This window comes from Coloeus monedula (assembly GCF_965178545.1).
Source record: "Coloeus monedula genome assembly, chromosome: 7".
Taxonomy (NCBI): domain Eukaryota; kingdom Metazoa; phylum Chordata; class Aves; order Passeriformes; family Corvidae; genus Coloeus; species Coloeus monedula.
The window spans coordinates 32,185,980-32,197,950 of NC_138787.1; the positions used below are offsets into that span (position 1 = coordinate 32,185,980).

The 11,971-nt window shown below is 39.6% G+C and overlaps 1 protein-coding gene across 1 annotated transcript; it reads right to left on the bottom strand.

Annotated features, from left to right (window-relative positions):
- Positions 1–1,996: 1,996 nt before the first annotated feature.
- Positions 1,997–11,392, bottom strand: DDX18 (DEAD-box helicase 18). Its single transcript, XM_082285419.1, has 14 exons — positions 11,222–11,392; positions 10,935–11,123; positions 9,787–9,921; positions 9,147–9,282; positions 8,735–8,835; positions 8,436–8,635; positions 8,236–8,350; positions 7,241–7,380; positions 6,875–7,036; positions 5,800–5,952; positions 5,034–5,147; positions 4,518–4,574; positions 3,365–3,542; positions 1,997–2,732 (listed from the first exon to the last, which is right to left on the bottom strand). The coding sequence occupies exons 1-14, from the start codon at positions 11,337–11,339 to the stop codon at positions 2,590–2,592; spliced, it is 1,941 nt and encodes a 646-aa protein (XP_082141545.1). The 5' UTR covers positions 11,340–11,392; the 3' UTR covers positions 1,997–2,589.
- Between the last annotated feature and the right edge of the window lie 579 nt (positions 11,393–11,971).

Below are 11,971 nucleotides of genomic sequence, written 5' to 3' on the forward strand. Positions count from 1 at the left end.
AATTTCTCTTCCACTTAATCAGGAAATTAGAGCTGACTAGGTAGCTACTACAGGCAAGGCGCACCCATTGCACATCTACATTTAAGTAACAGTATTAACTTTCTTTCTTCAGTGTAAGCTACTATTACTCTAGAGCAATACCATCCAGTCTATCTCCTAGGTAAGATTGTTTCAAAGATTTCCTCCTATTAGAAAATTCAGAAATTAAGAGAAACCAAACCAAATATCATAGGGAGGAGTTGTGCAGGCTCTTGCCAAGCCCTGTTTTGTCAGTTTTCCACGTATCAGACTTTAGAAGCTGACAGTGCCTCAGCTCTTCCAAAGAAAAAATTAGGTGGAGCCGGAGTATTGAAACTGCTGGGAAAGCAGTTAGCCTGCTGTTCCCAAAACAGTGACAGGCAGAAGCAGCTCTCTGTGAGACAGGCCTTTGCCTATATAGAGAAGTGGCAGCAATTTTGATGCACTTTTAAGCCCAACCAGTCCTGGCCATGAGCACATGGTCAGAAAGGTGGTCACGGACTCCACATCCCAGCTCTTTTCCTGTTCCAAACAAATACTCCATACTACTGCAGCCACTGCTTGTGCCCCCATAACCACACTCTGATCTTCACAGTGGTTTACTGCAGCTCTGCTTATCTCTCTTTCCAAGTAATTAATTTTGCAGTTCATCTAATGAGTCCCTCAGTGTTTCTTTTGCTTTAATGAAATTTAATTCCCATACAGTAACCGCACAGCTGGCAGGTATAAACAGAAGCCTTAAACTGTATGATGATGTAGATCTGAGAGACAACTCCTAAGATGTGCTGTTAATAAAGACATGAGAATTACTTTGACATCTATTATTTATAAATTTATAAGAAAACCCAGAATCAAAGATTAGAACTCAATGAGACAAGCATCATGTTTAGCACTGTTTACCCTTCAGAGGAGATTTTGCTATTTCATTGCAAGCTTAGTAGCACAGGACATTCAAATTCTAGTAACAAAATTATTGTGACATTAAAACTCTTGAAAAGCCCACTAGGGTCTAAAGTCAGCCATTTCATAAAAGAGGGAAAACCAGGCAATGCTCAGTTCTGAATGGTGGAAGCACTGGCAACAGAATGGTCCCATTATTTCTCCCCCCCTGCGAACGATCTGGTTTCTCCAAGGATGAAAAGAAAGTTCACTGATTTTTTTTTAAATATTTCAATGCATGTATCAGTTTTAAATCTAACATGCTACTTTAGAAGACCTAAGAAATAACATTCCAATTTATATTGGAATAATTACTTATGCAATTGCATTCGTAACTGCTCCTGGGTTACATTTTAAATATACATTACAAGCTGTTTTACTGTAATTGCATGTGGCCCACATTTCTGGATGCTGTGACATTTTAGTCTTTCACTGATGCATGAACACTTTTTAAACACTTTCCACCACCACTGTAGCCCCATAAGAGCAGTTACCTACTGCTTCAATGGCAGAGAGATGGAAATAATATATGTAATACAATTGCTCTTTTACCCAACCTGTGTATTCTTCTTGTGCTGAAGTCTCCACATTTTTTCCTGTCTGTGATGTGTATTCCTCCCTCTTCCAGTTCAGTCTTTCACATTCTTCCTTCAAAATACCCTTCTAGTATATTTATACCCCATTTCACTTTTTCTTTTATTGAGTCTCTCCACCCCCTCAGTCCTGTGGCAGTATCTTTGACTTTGCCCATCACTGATCTGGTGTATTAAAACCAAAAAGCAATACACTTTTGCAATGTACAAGATACAATTGCAGAACTTCTTACTTCATCAAGGTTATGGAGCATCTTAGAAAACACTGCCTGGGTTGAATGCTTCAGTTTATGTCATCTGCTTTCCTTAATTCTTTGCCAAATACACTAGACATCACCAGATGAATAAATTCAGATTTAAACTCAGTGTGATGGAAAACCAAATATTTTTGTCAGAGTGCTCCCATTATATCACAACATTAAACCAGTATTAATCATGTCCCATAATGGTGTAAGAGATTTTTTTTATTTTAGACACTGTACTTGTTATACAGATACCATGGCTGAAATTAATCACAAGCTCATACAGCCTTAATTGTTCATCCATGGTTCAGTTCTAAAGGAATCTTCCTATATTCTTCAGCATATTTGATGGCCAGAGTAGAGTTCTGTAGCATTAAAATCCCTTGCAATGATTCATGTGAGCAAAACCTTTTTATCTCACAATGTCCTTATGTTGTCCACTCTAACAATTTTCAGAGGTATGCATAGAAAGAAGGGTAAATGTAAAGCAAATTCTTCTATAAAACCTAAAAGTATTCTCCCTTTCTTTAATAAAAATCTCTGTAGTATTGACTTAAGGTAATTTAAATGATCTTCTTCCTTACAAGTATGGCAAAATTAGCTGGCCATATTCTCCTTTAGCCTCAGTTCCAAAGAGTCTTCCTGAAGTGAAAAATAAAATATGTTCCAAGAAAAAAAAAAAAATCCTTAAAGAGACCTAAAAATGTGAAAGGAGCTGTTTAAATTGGCAGCAGCTGCCAGATGGTTTTGATCAAGGTGGGCTATCCCAAGGCCCCAAGGCATTTCAGTGACCATAATTAACGAGAAAACTGCCGATTGTCGGATTTCTTGCTGATGTGCTTGAAGATTTTCGCTTTGTGGACGTTCTTTGATTTCTGGTAGCCAAACCCCCCACCTCCACCTCTTTTCTGTAGTCTTCTGCCATGGTTGCTGTTCACATCTGAAATTTTATTGGTTAAAGAACTTTAAAAGGAGTAATTTGAAATATTGCATTTGGGTTTAGTAAGGGTTATTGACATGAGAAAAAATAGTTACACAAAAAGCTGAGCTGCCTAATTACAGAGAAACCCAGAACTTTGTGCCTGTGGTTCTAAATACTCCTCCATCTGTCCAATTAAACGGTCCAAAGTACTACTGCTTCAAATTCCATCCACTGTCAGGTTTGACAGTAATTTAGATAAAGTCTTCTATTTCCTGCTCTTGCCCCTCTATGTCAATATTCCATGACTACAAAACTTAAGTAAGCAGATTTCAATGAAAATAATTTTCCATGGAGGAGAACAATACTTCGGAATATGTGTGCATTCCAGAATCTGCCCAAGAGCAACTAAAGCCTGTATAGCATGGACATGTGCTAAACTAGATTTTGTAGGCAATTTTGCAGTTATAATGTCTGCAATATTTATATTTCCTTTGATAAAGTACTGCTGGAGCATGATTCATTTTTATGATTAATAGCAAAAAACCCCAACCCCCGTAACAAAACAGCAGAATTTGAGGTACCATAGGAATTTAGCAATGAACATTTATAATGCAGAAATTCAGCTTTGAAACACTGCAGTAAAAGGATACTGAGGTCAACAAACGGAGGAACTTTAAAACCAAACGAAAGGCTGACTTTGGGAAGATCCAAGTTGTTGACATCATAGATCTGCTTCAGAGAGTGGGAGTCATAAGCTCTGATGTAAGCTTTGTATGCCTCCTGGGCTGACTTGTGAAGGAAGTAGTTCTTCTCTATCAGTTTTTCCAGCTGGTGAGGGGAAAAAAACCCGTAAGAGACATAAACAATCACAATTGTTAAAAGGCTCTAAATTATATTTAAAAGATTATTTACTGTGTGAGTGGCAATGACATTCACTCTTTGCTTCAGCAAAACTGCCCTGTGACATCAATCTGCACATACAGGTGTAAAAATGCTTTTATAAACAAGGAGAAGGACAAAAGAACCTGAAACTGAATTACAGTACAGTACAAAGTCGCAGCAACATGAAAATTTACAGAAATATTAAACTGGGTTGTCCCAAACAAGTGAATCAAGAAGGACATGAAACCATGTGCATGAGAATTTCCAGCCTGACATCTGAACTGTGGGATTCCATGCAATTCTGTGCACAGTCTGATCTATTGTGGTGAAAATGTGTTGTGAAAGCAGCACTATTAATTCTAAACCAAAATGCAGGTGCACCAATGTAGACTGAGACATTTTATTTGATGTGGGCCAAATTCCCAGTACTCATTAGATCCCAGTGTCTCATTTGATGTTTAACATACATTAATTCAGCATACTAAAAATAAGCTACATTAGACGTCATTTCTTCCTGATTGTACTTAATTAGGAACCTCTCTCTGTAAGGACTGTCTTCACTGCTTCTTGCACCTGTTATTTTAAATTCCAGTTACTGAAAAGAAACTTTACAGAGCTCTTATCAAAAGAATGATTCACAGAGGTAATCAACAATAGAAATTCACATCTTCAGAATTATCTATGCTATTCCACTCAACTCTGTGCTCCTTGGCTATTTTTGTAGCAGAGGAGCACTAAAGAGGTTTAGCTGATGCTGAGCTTTATTAACACCATCTAATTAAAAATACACATGGACTATTTACTAGCATTCCTAAACAAGCACACATATTTGTGACCTGCAGTCATTATAGACTGTAACATTCTCCATGTAAATTATAATAAAGATAATCAAAGCATTTGAAGTATAAAGCCATGTCATACCTGAGACTGGATGTCCGAAATTTTTGACCAAGAAAACTCAAATTCACTTAGTGGTACCTTAAAAACAAAAGAAGAAATGAAGTATCAAAATTACTTACACTGTGTAAATACAGTGAATGTGTTTAAGACCAAGGACAAATAGAAAACAACCTGCTAGATAACAGATTTTTTTTAATACCACAGCTGTATCTGTAAAGTGCCTTTACATCAATATGACAGTATTATCACTTCCTTTAAGCTAGAGTAATAGAGACACTCAGTATGACACCATTTTTTACCACTTTTGTTTTAGAAGTTAAACCACTTTAGTCACAAGTCACAAAACAAGTCCATAAGGAGAGCAACCAAGAAACTCTGTGCAGTTCTATTAAAATGACTACCTTTAGAAGAAGGCTGTGTTTCTTCTGGAATTAAACAAACTGAAACTGAGCTTTGAAGAAACAAACCAAACCACCAGGTTTTGCCTTTAAAAACCAGATGCACAGTAAAAAAACAAAAATGTAGACAGAAGTTTACCCTGGCTTGTTTTAGGTAACGAAGAAAGCCCAATTCTTCTGGTCGTAAAATGAGCAGAGCGTGTCCTCTACCGTTTATTCCTCTGGCAGTCCTACCAACACGGTGGATATATTCCTTTTGGAAAGAGTAACAAGCAACAAGGTCAGGCCGTCTCAATAATCAACAAAAAATACACCAAAGTGAACCTCAATATAATGTAATGCATCATTCATTTGGTAAGACTTTTCCTTGGCACTGACAATGGATGAGGGAAAGCAAGCGCTGAAGGTGCAAAGCAACATCAGGCTGAGACAGAGCCCCTGACTGAAGTATTTTATCTTTCACTGAAGAAAAAAATCTTACTCTGCTGTAACTGAAATTTAAACCTTGATTTTGGTCTGAGTTTTTTGAATTTTGCTTGTTTACAGTAGACATTTATTCAAATAAGAATATTATCTTTAAACAAAAAGCAAATTTCAATTGGAAAAGCTCTGGCATGCATATGTAAACTCACACTCCTCTTGCGAAGTGTTTTGTTGTTTAGCTGATTAGATTTTAATTTCACAGCACAAACAATATTTTAAAAAGCAATTCTTAAGAAAGCAACAAAGGTCTTGGCTAGGAACAGCATTTCCTAGGAGCTGGTGAAGGAGGTGAAAGAAAGCAGCAGCTGGATTTGACTATGGCTGAATCCTGACCTCTGTCAAGCAGCAGTTCCAGCTTTTCTCTGCAACTCAGTTTGTAGATTGATTTCTTGCTGTGACTCTTGTCTGCTTCCTTAACTTACCTTTGGATCATCTGGAGGGTCATACTGGACAATCCAATCAACCTCAGGAATATCCAATCCTCTGGCAGCTACGTCAGTGCACAGCAGTATTCCAGACTCGGCATTACAGAACTGGAAAAACGTTGTAGTACGTTTGGTCTGTTTCTGCTTCCCCTAAAAGGAAACAAACACACTGGGGATGACATAGCAACTAAAAAAATGATTTGAGACATCTTTCCAAATCGTGGTCTTGTACAGACCAAGCAGGACTATTTTGCAGTGAAGAAACAAAGAAAAAAATAAATGGCACAGGGTTACATGAAGTGGCATCTCTCAGAGGTTACCCTGTATCTCCCAAAATATTAAAAATTGAATAAACATTCCTCTCATGAGGACAACATGTATGTTTCAAGTTCGGAAAAAGGACATTTGCAAGTCTAGCAATATGTTAGACAGATCACAGGTTAAAAAAGCAAGCAACCAAACAAAACAGATACTTGTCACAGTTCTACTGAAGAATAGCAAAAAATGTCCCCCCAAAACAAAAAAGAAAAGGACATCTGTGGTTAGTTGTAACTACTACTGTGGTTAGTAGTAGTTTGATAGACTTTCAGTCAATTCTTTGTTCTAAACTATGCATTTTGTGGTTTTGACAAAAAATTTACAATATTCGTCCAAATGGTAAGAATTGGCATAGTAAATCCAGACATCACCCTGCCCTTAGGAAAAGCAACAAACACTTCAGGGATCAGAGATTTTGGATTTCTCTGAGAAGAGCTTTGCTCCACATATTGAGTTTCAGTGCTTGTGAAAGGCAACCCCTTGGAAGAAAACAGCAATGTTGCTAGATACAGAGCATAAATTAATATCAACTGGTTCAAAAAATAGCAAGTCTGATTACTGAAGTGTTGTTTTTACATAATCTTTGCTTTATCTCCATTCTCTACAGACTAATCAAGACCATGATCAGTTTTGTGAGCAGGGTGTCTTGCTTATTAGAAACTCGACTGAAACAAACAAGGTAAATGTAAAGTCAGTAAGAGTTAACAGGTACTATCAGATTAATTAAAAATAAATCAATGAATAAGACACTTACATGAATGGCCAAAACAGGCAGATCAATGTAGTTGAGTAACTCATAGTGGTACTTCACTGACATACATGAAGAAAAAAATACCATCAGTTTCTTCTTCCGGTTCTTCTTGAGGAATGTGAAGAGCAAAAGGAATCTTTTTTCAGATGGACACACTACATAGCCCTGCAAAATTTTTAAACATTGTTAAATAAAAGTAGTAAGGAGCAAACTTCTGTTTCGGTAACACAATTACATCAGGAAAAGATTACTTTGTGAAAAAAACCCACACCAAATAATTAAACCGTGAAATACATCTGAAGCATCCCAAGGAAAAACCACGCAGGGCTTGGTGTTCACAAAACACACCCACTAACATTTGTGTCTTACCTGTTCAAGACCATCTACTGTTGCTGTCTCCTTGTTATCATCAACCCCAACATACAGTGGCTCTTTCTTCAGAGAGATCTTTGCCAGGTCTTCAACCTTTCTGGTTTGTGTGGCAGAGAAAAGCATCGTCTGTCTGCGCTCTGCAAAAACATTGGAAAGACAGCCTCGTGTTTTAAAGAAGAATTTAAATAGCGAGTCCATAAAATCTCTAACTGCAAACCTTCCTGGACAAGTCCTCTGCATTTTTTCAATTCTAATTCAAACACAGTGCTACTGACAAAGGGCTATAGTTGTATTATGGGGTGTACACCATGTTTATTTCAGCTGTCCCCACCCTCAAAATCCTAACAGCTATCAAAACACAGTACTCTCTCTCTCTAAAAATGTTAATACTCAGCTGCAATCCAATTTAGACACACAACAGTGACTTAAACAGAGACCAACATTGTATTTCTAACTATAAATTAATTTCTGTGAATACTGTAATATTTTTGTTTAAGAAAAACAACTCTGAGATTGTGTTTAATGCATCAATTACAAGGAACAGCTGAATGAAAAATTAGGAAAAGAAAAATTTAAGGTAAATACTTAAACTTCTTTAAAATACTGGTCTTGGAGGTATGAAAAAAGAGTGAACTTCAAGTCAAAGACCTTTTTCCTTATATTTAAGCCTTATTAGGAAATAATGAATTCCAGGAAACACACAGGCAGAGAAAAATGAATGAGAAAATGTAGATGTTAAACTAAAAGGATTTTATATGAACAGAATTGTATCTCTAAAGAGTGTATGAAAACTCTGTTCTTCAGACAAATTATGCTGAACAAGTAATATATGCTGGGTAGCAGAAAAAAGGACAGAGTAAGACAACCACTACGAAGTTCATTTACAGAACTATAAAAATTAATGACTTCTCTTATAATAATTGAGTCAGAAAGAAGACATCATGTTAGTCAAGTGATTTCCAGGAAAGATAGATTTTTTTTTTTTTTCTTACTTGGTAAAAGTTTTATGATCTGTTTCATTTCTTCTTCAAATCCAACCTCCAAGATTCGATCTGCCTCATCAATTACCAAACACTGCAAGTTCTTGTACATGAAACCTGGAGTGTTCTAGAAGATTAACAAATTCACAGTGAGACAGGGAAGAGTTTTATTATGTTTTAATAACCAGATTAGACATCAATATTGTATCTACCTGCATATGATCCAGCAATCTTCCTGGTGTTGCTACAATAATGTTGATTCCATTTCCAAGCTTCTGTGCTTCTGCTGATCTGTTACTGCCCCCCATTATTAGACCATAGGTGTGAACATGATGATTCATAAGTTCTTTAAGAACTCCGTAGGTTTGCATAGCCAGCTCTCGAGTAGGAGAAAGAATAATAACACCTGTTCCTAAAAATACATCAATCAGACAGGAGTCAGTTACAACTCATACAACCCTCTAAATGGCTGCACTACAGTAAAATCCAGCTGTGAAACAAAGAGCCTTACCATTCCTCGGCATAAATTTCAGCTTGTAGATGAGCTCTATTGCAGGAATGAGAAACGCAAGTGTTTTTCCACTGCCTGTTTTTGCAGCTGCTAAAATATCCCTGCAAGCAGCAATGTCAGAAAAAGACATTTAGTTGACCATATAGATAAAGAGAAAAGAACAATCCCACTCTGATCAATGCTGACAATGTAAAAACCTAACATGGCTTAGAGAAGACCAGTGGAGCTGGTACTAAGAGCCTGCTGGCAGATGCAGGTCACAACAATCGGTCAGTGAAAGGCTGGATTGTGGATGTCTTTTCCAACATTAACAATTCCATGATTCGATTCTATGATTCATGTGTGTAGCTTGCCAGCAAAATTTACAAAACATCTGGGGTCATTAGAGTGATTAAAAAGCCCTATTTCTTACCTGCCTTCCAGAAGTGGCTTAATACTTTTATGCTGAATTTCGGTCATGTGTGTAAACCCCATGTCATTTATGCCTTTCAATGTATTCTCACTGACAGAACCAGCCAGGGAAGCAAAAGAATTGTCTTCAAAAGCACCTGAAGGGGAAAATGAAAAATATTTAAACTTATTTCTTCAATTTCATCTGCCATCTGAGATTAACCAGTTCAAATTGACCTATATGAAAAAATCAAAGGACATTTTCTTATCATATGCTACCATAAAATCCAAAGACATTGGCAAAATACTCTATTAATGAGTTCATAAGAAAACTACATAGAGTTAATAAGAATGAAGATTAATGTATTGCTTCTTCTGCCAAATTTACTAGTTCTACATCTCCAGCTTGCTCTTCCTTTACAGATAAGCATGTGTGTATATAGGTTTAAAAACTACTTTCACTAGTAATTTTAGGACCAACAGGTGTGTACATAATGCAAATTTCCAAGAACAGTAACCGGGTTACTGTACAGCTGCCAGTGTCACATCATGTATTCAAACACCTGACTTGCAAAGCTCATTTGAAAACTGCAATTTGCTCTGGAAGAAATGTGTTAGACCATGGGATTTTGCACATGCATGAAAAAGAGAACACAAGGTACCTGTTACACCTAGTGGTAAACTGGGCACTTCATCCTCCTCCTCTTCCACTTCCTTCTCTCCTGAGTCCTGCTTATCTCCATCTTCTACCTCTGCAGATTCATCTTCTTCAGTTTTCACTTTTTTGGCTTCTGTATCTGGAGTGTTATTTTACAGAAGACAGGTCAGTTAGAAATATCATGGTTATGGTTAATAATATGGAAATATTATGGTCATGATTATCATAAAACATTGTTCCACAGAATGAATTTCCTTTAGTCTGTAAATCACGTACAAAGATCACAATTTTCAATGGGGTGGAAGGGGGCTGGAGGAGAGACAAAGTTTCTATGCAATTTTCTGAGGCACAGAGCAAAAAATCCCCAAGTTCCTTCCACACAGCCTGCTTCGCGTAGTGAAACAATGTAGCTTGATGTATGTCATATGACATTTTGAGTGGAAATAAGATAAACTGTCCTTAAATGAGTTACAAAATTCTTTCCCATCTGCAATACAGACACTAAATTTCCCACACCATTTGTGCTCAGGATATGTAAAATGTTGCATTTTAGGTACCTGAATCCTCAGAGAGGAAAGCAACCTCTTCACTGGCATAACCATGATGAGTGTCACAAAAATCAAATACAGTTTGGAAGCTTCTATTCCTCATGTATGTCTGTATATGTATCTATAAGAATATATGTAAAAAATATATGGAAATCTAGCAATATTTGTGAAGCGCTATTTTTTTTTGTAGTTTTCCAGTATACTTCAGTTTTGTAACATATTGATGTTGCCAAACGCTGGACATGTTGGAAAAAGCTGTATTGGCTGCACAGCCAGGCACAGAGAGCACCCATCTGCCAGAGCTCTACCCTGAAACACACGGCAGGTATTTGAATAATAAACAAGAAAAACATCCAATCAATGCTACAAAGCAGAATCTTGTGAAACAATTAAATTGGCTGCTAGTATGAATTAAGAATTCAAATATCACAGCTGGAATGAAAGAGGTAAAGCTTTAGACCTCAGGGACTTTAAGCGCACACCTGACCGGCACATGGCACTTCAAAGTTTCCCCGACGCGGCGGGAACCCAAAGGAGGCGCTTTTCGGGTCTCCCAGACTAACTCAGCCCTGGGAGACACGCTGTATTTGCTAACAACACGCACCATCTCCTCCATTGGCCACCGCTTTCCTCTTTTTCTTCTTCTTTTTCTTCTTTTCCCCGCTGCGGGGTCCGGCTGCCTCCGCAGACTCTGCGCCCTCCTCGACCGCCGCATCCACCTCTGGGACCGCCGCCTCCTCCACCTCCTCCTCCTCCGGGGGTCCCTGGGAGGCCGCCTCGCTGGGCGGGGGTACTGCAGGGCGGAGAGACAGAGGGGAAAGAACACAAAGTCAGCGACAGCTCCGCCAGCGCTCTGCCGGGGAGAGGCTCCGCGGCGCCGCCCGCCCGTACCTGCCCCCTGGGCCGCCTGCAGCTTCAGGTTGCGCTGCCGCAGCTTCAGGTTGCGCTTGTGGATCTTCCTGCGGAGCAGCCGCATGGGCAGGTTGCTGGCAGCCGCCGGCACCGACATCGCGGCAGCGGCGGCGGGAACTCCGCGCTCCCGGCACACGCGGGGAGGCCGCGTCCGGGAGCCGCCGGAAGCGCCGCCCGCGGGGCCTCACGGGCGCCCGGCAGCGCCCTCTGGGGGCACGGCGGAGGCAGCGCCGCGCGGGGCCCGGGGCCGGTCTCGGCCGCGGAGCTGGAACACGCCCCGGGTTTCCCTGAGAGGAGGGGCTCGGCGTGTCCCACACAAACCACCCGCAGCCTCCTCATAACACCCCTGTGCCCGGTGGTGCTGCCTCCACCCATGGTTACAAGTGTTCAACGGGACAAAGAGACAGATTTACAGAATCAATTAGGTTGGAAAAGAGCTCTAAGTTCATCGAGTCCCACCTATGACCGAAATCACCATGTCGACTACCCCACAGCACTGAGTGCCACGACCAGTCTTTGTTTAAATACCTTCAGGGATGGTGACCACCACCTCCCCGGGCAGTTCATTCCAGTGTTTAATCACCCTCTGTGAAGAAACTTCTCCTGATCTCCAGGCTAAACCTCCCCTAGCGCAGCTTGTGGCTATGTGCTCTTGTCCTGTCACTGTAGCCTGGGAGCAGAGCCCGATCCTCTCCGGCTGCCCCCTCCTGTCAGGGAGTTGTAGAGAGT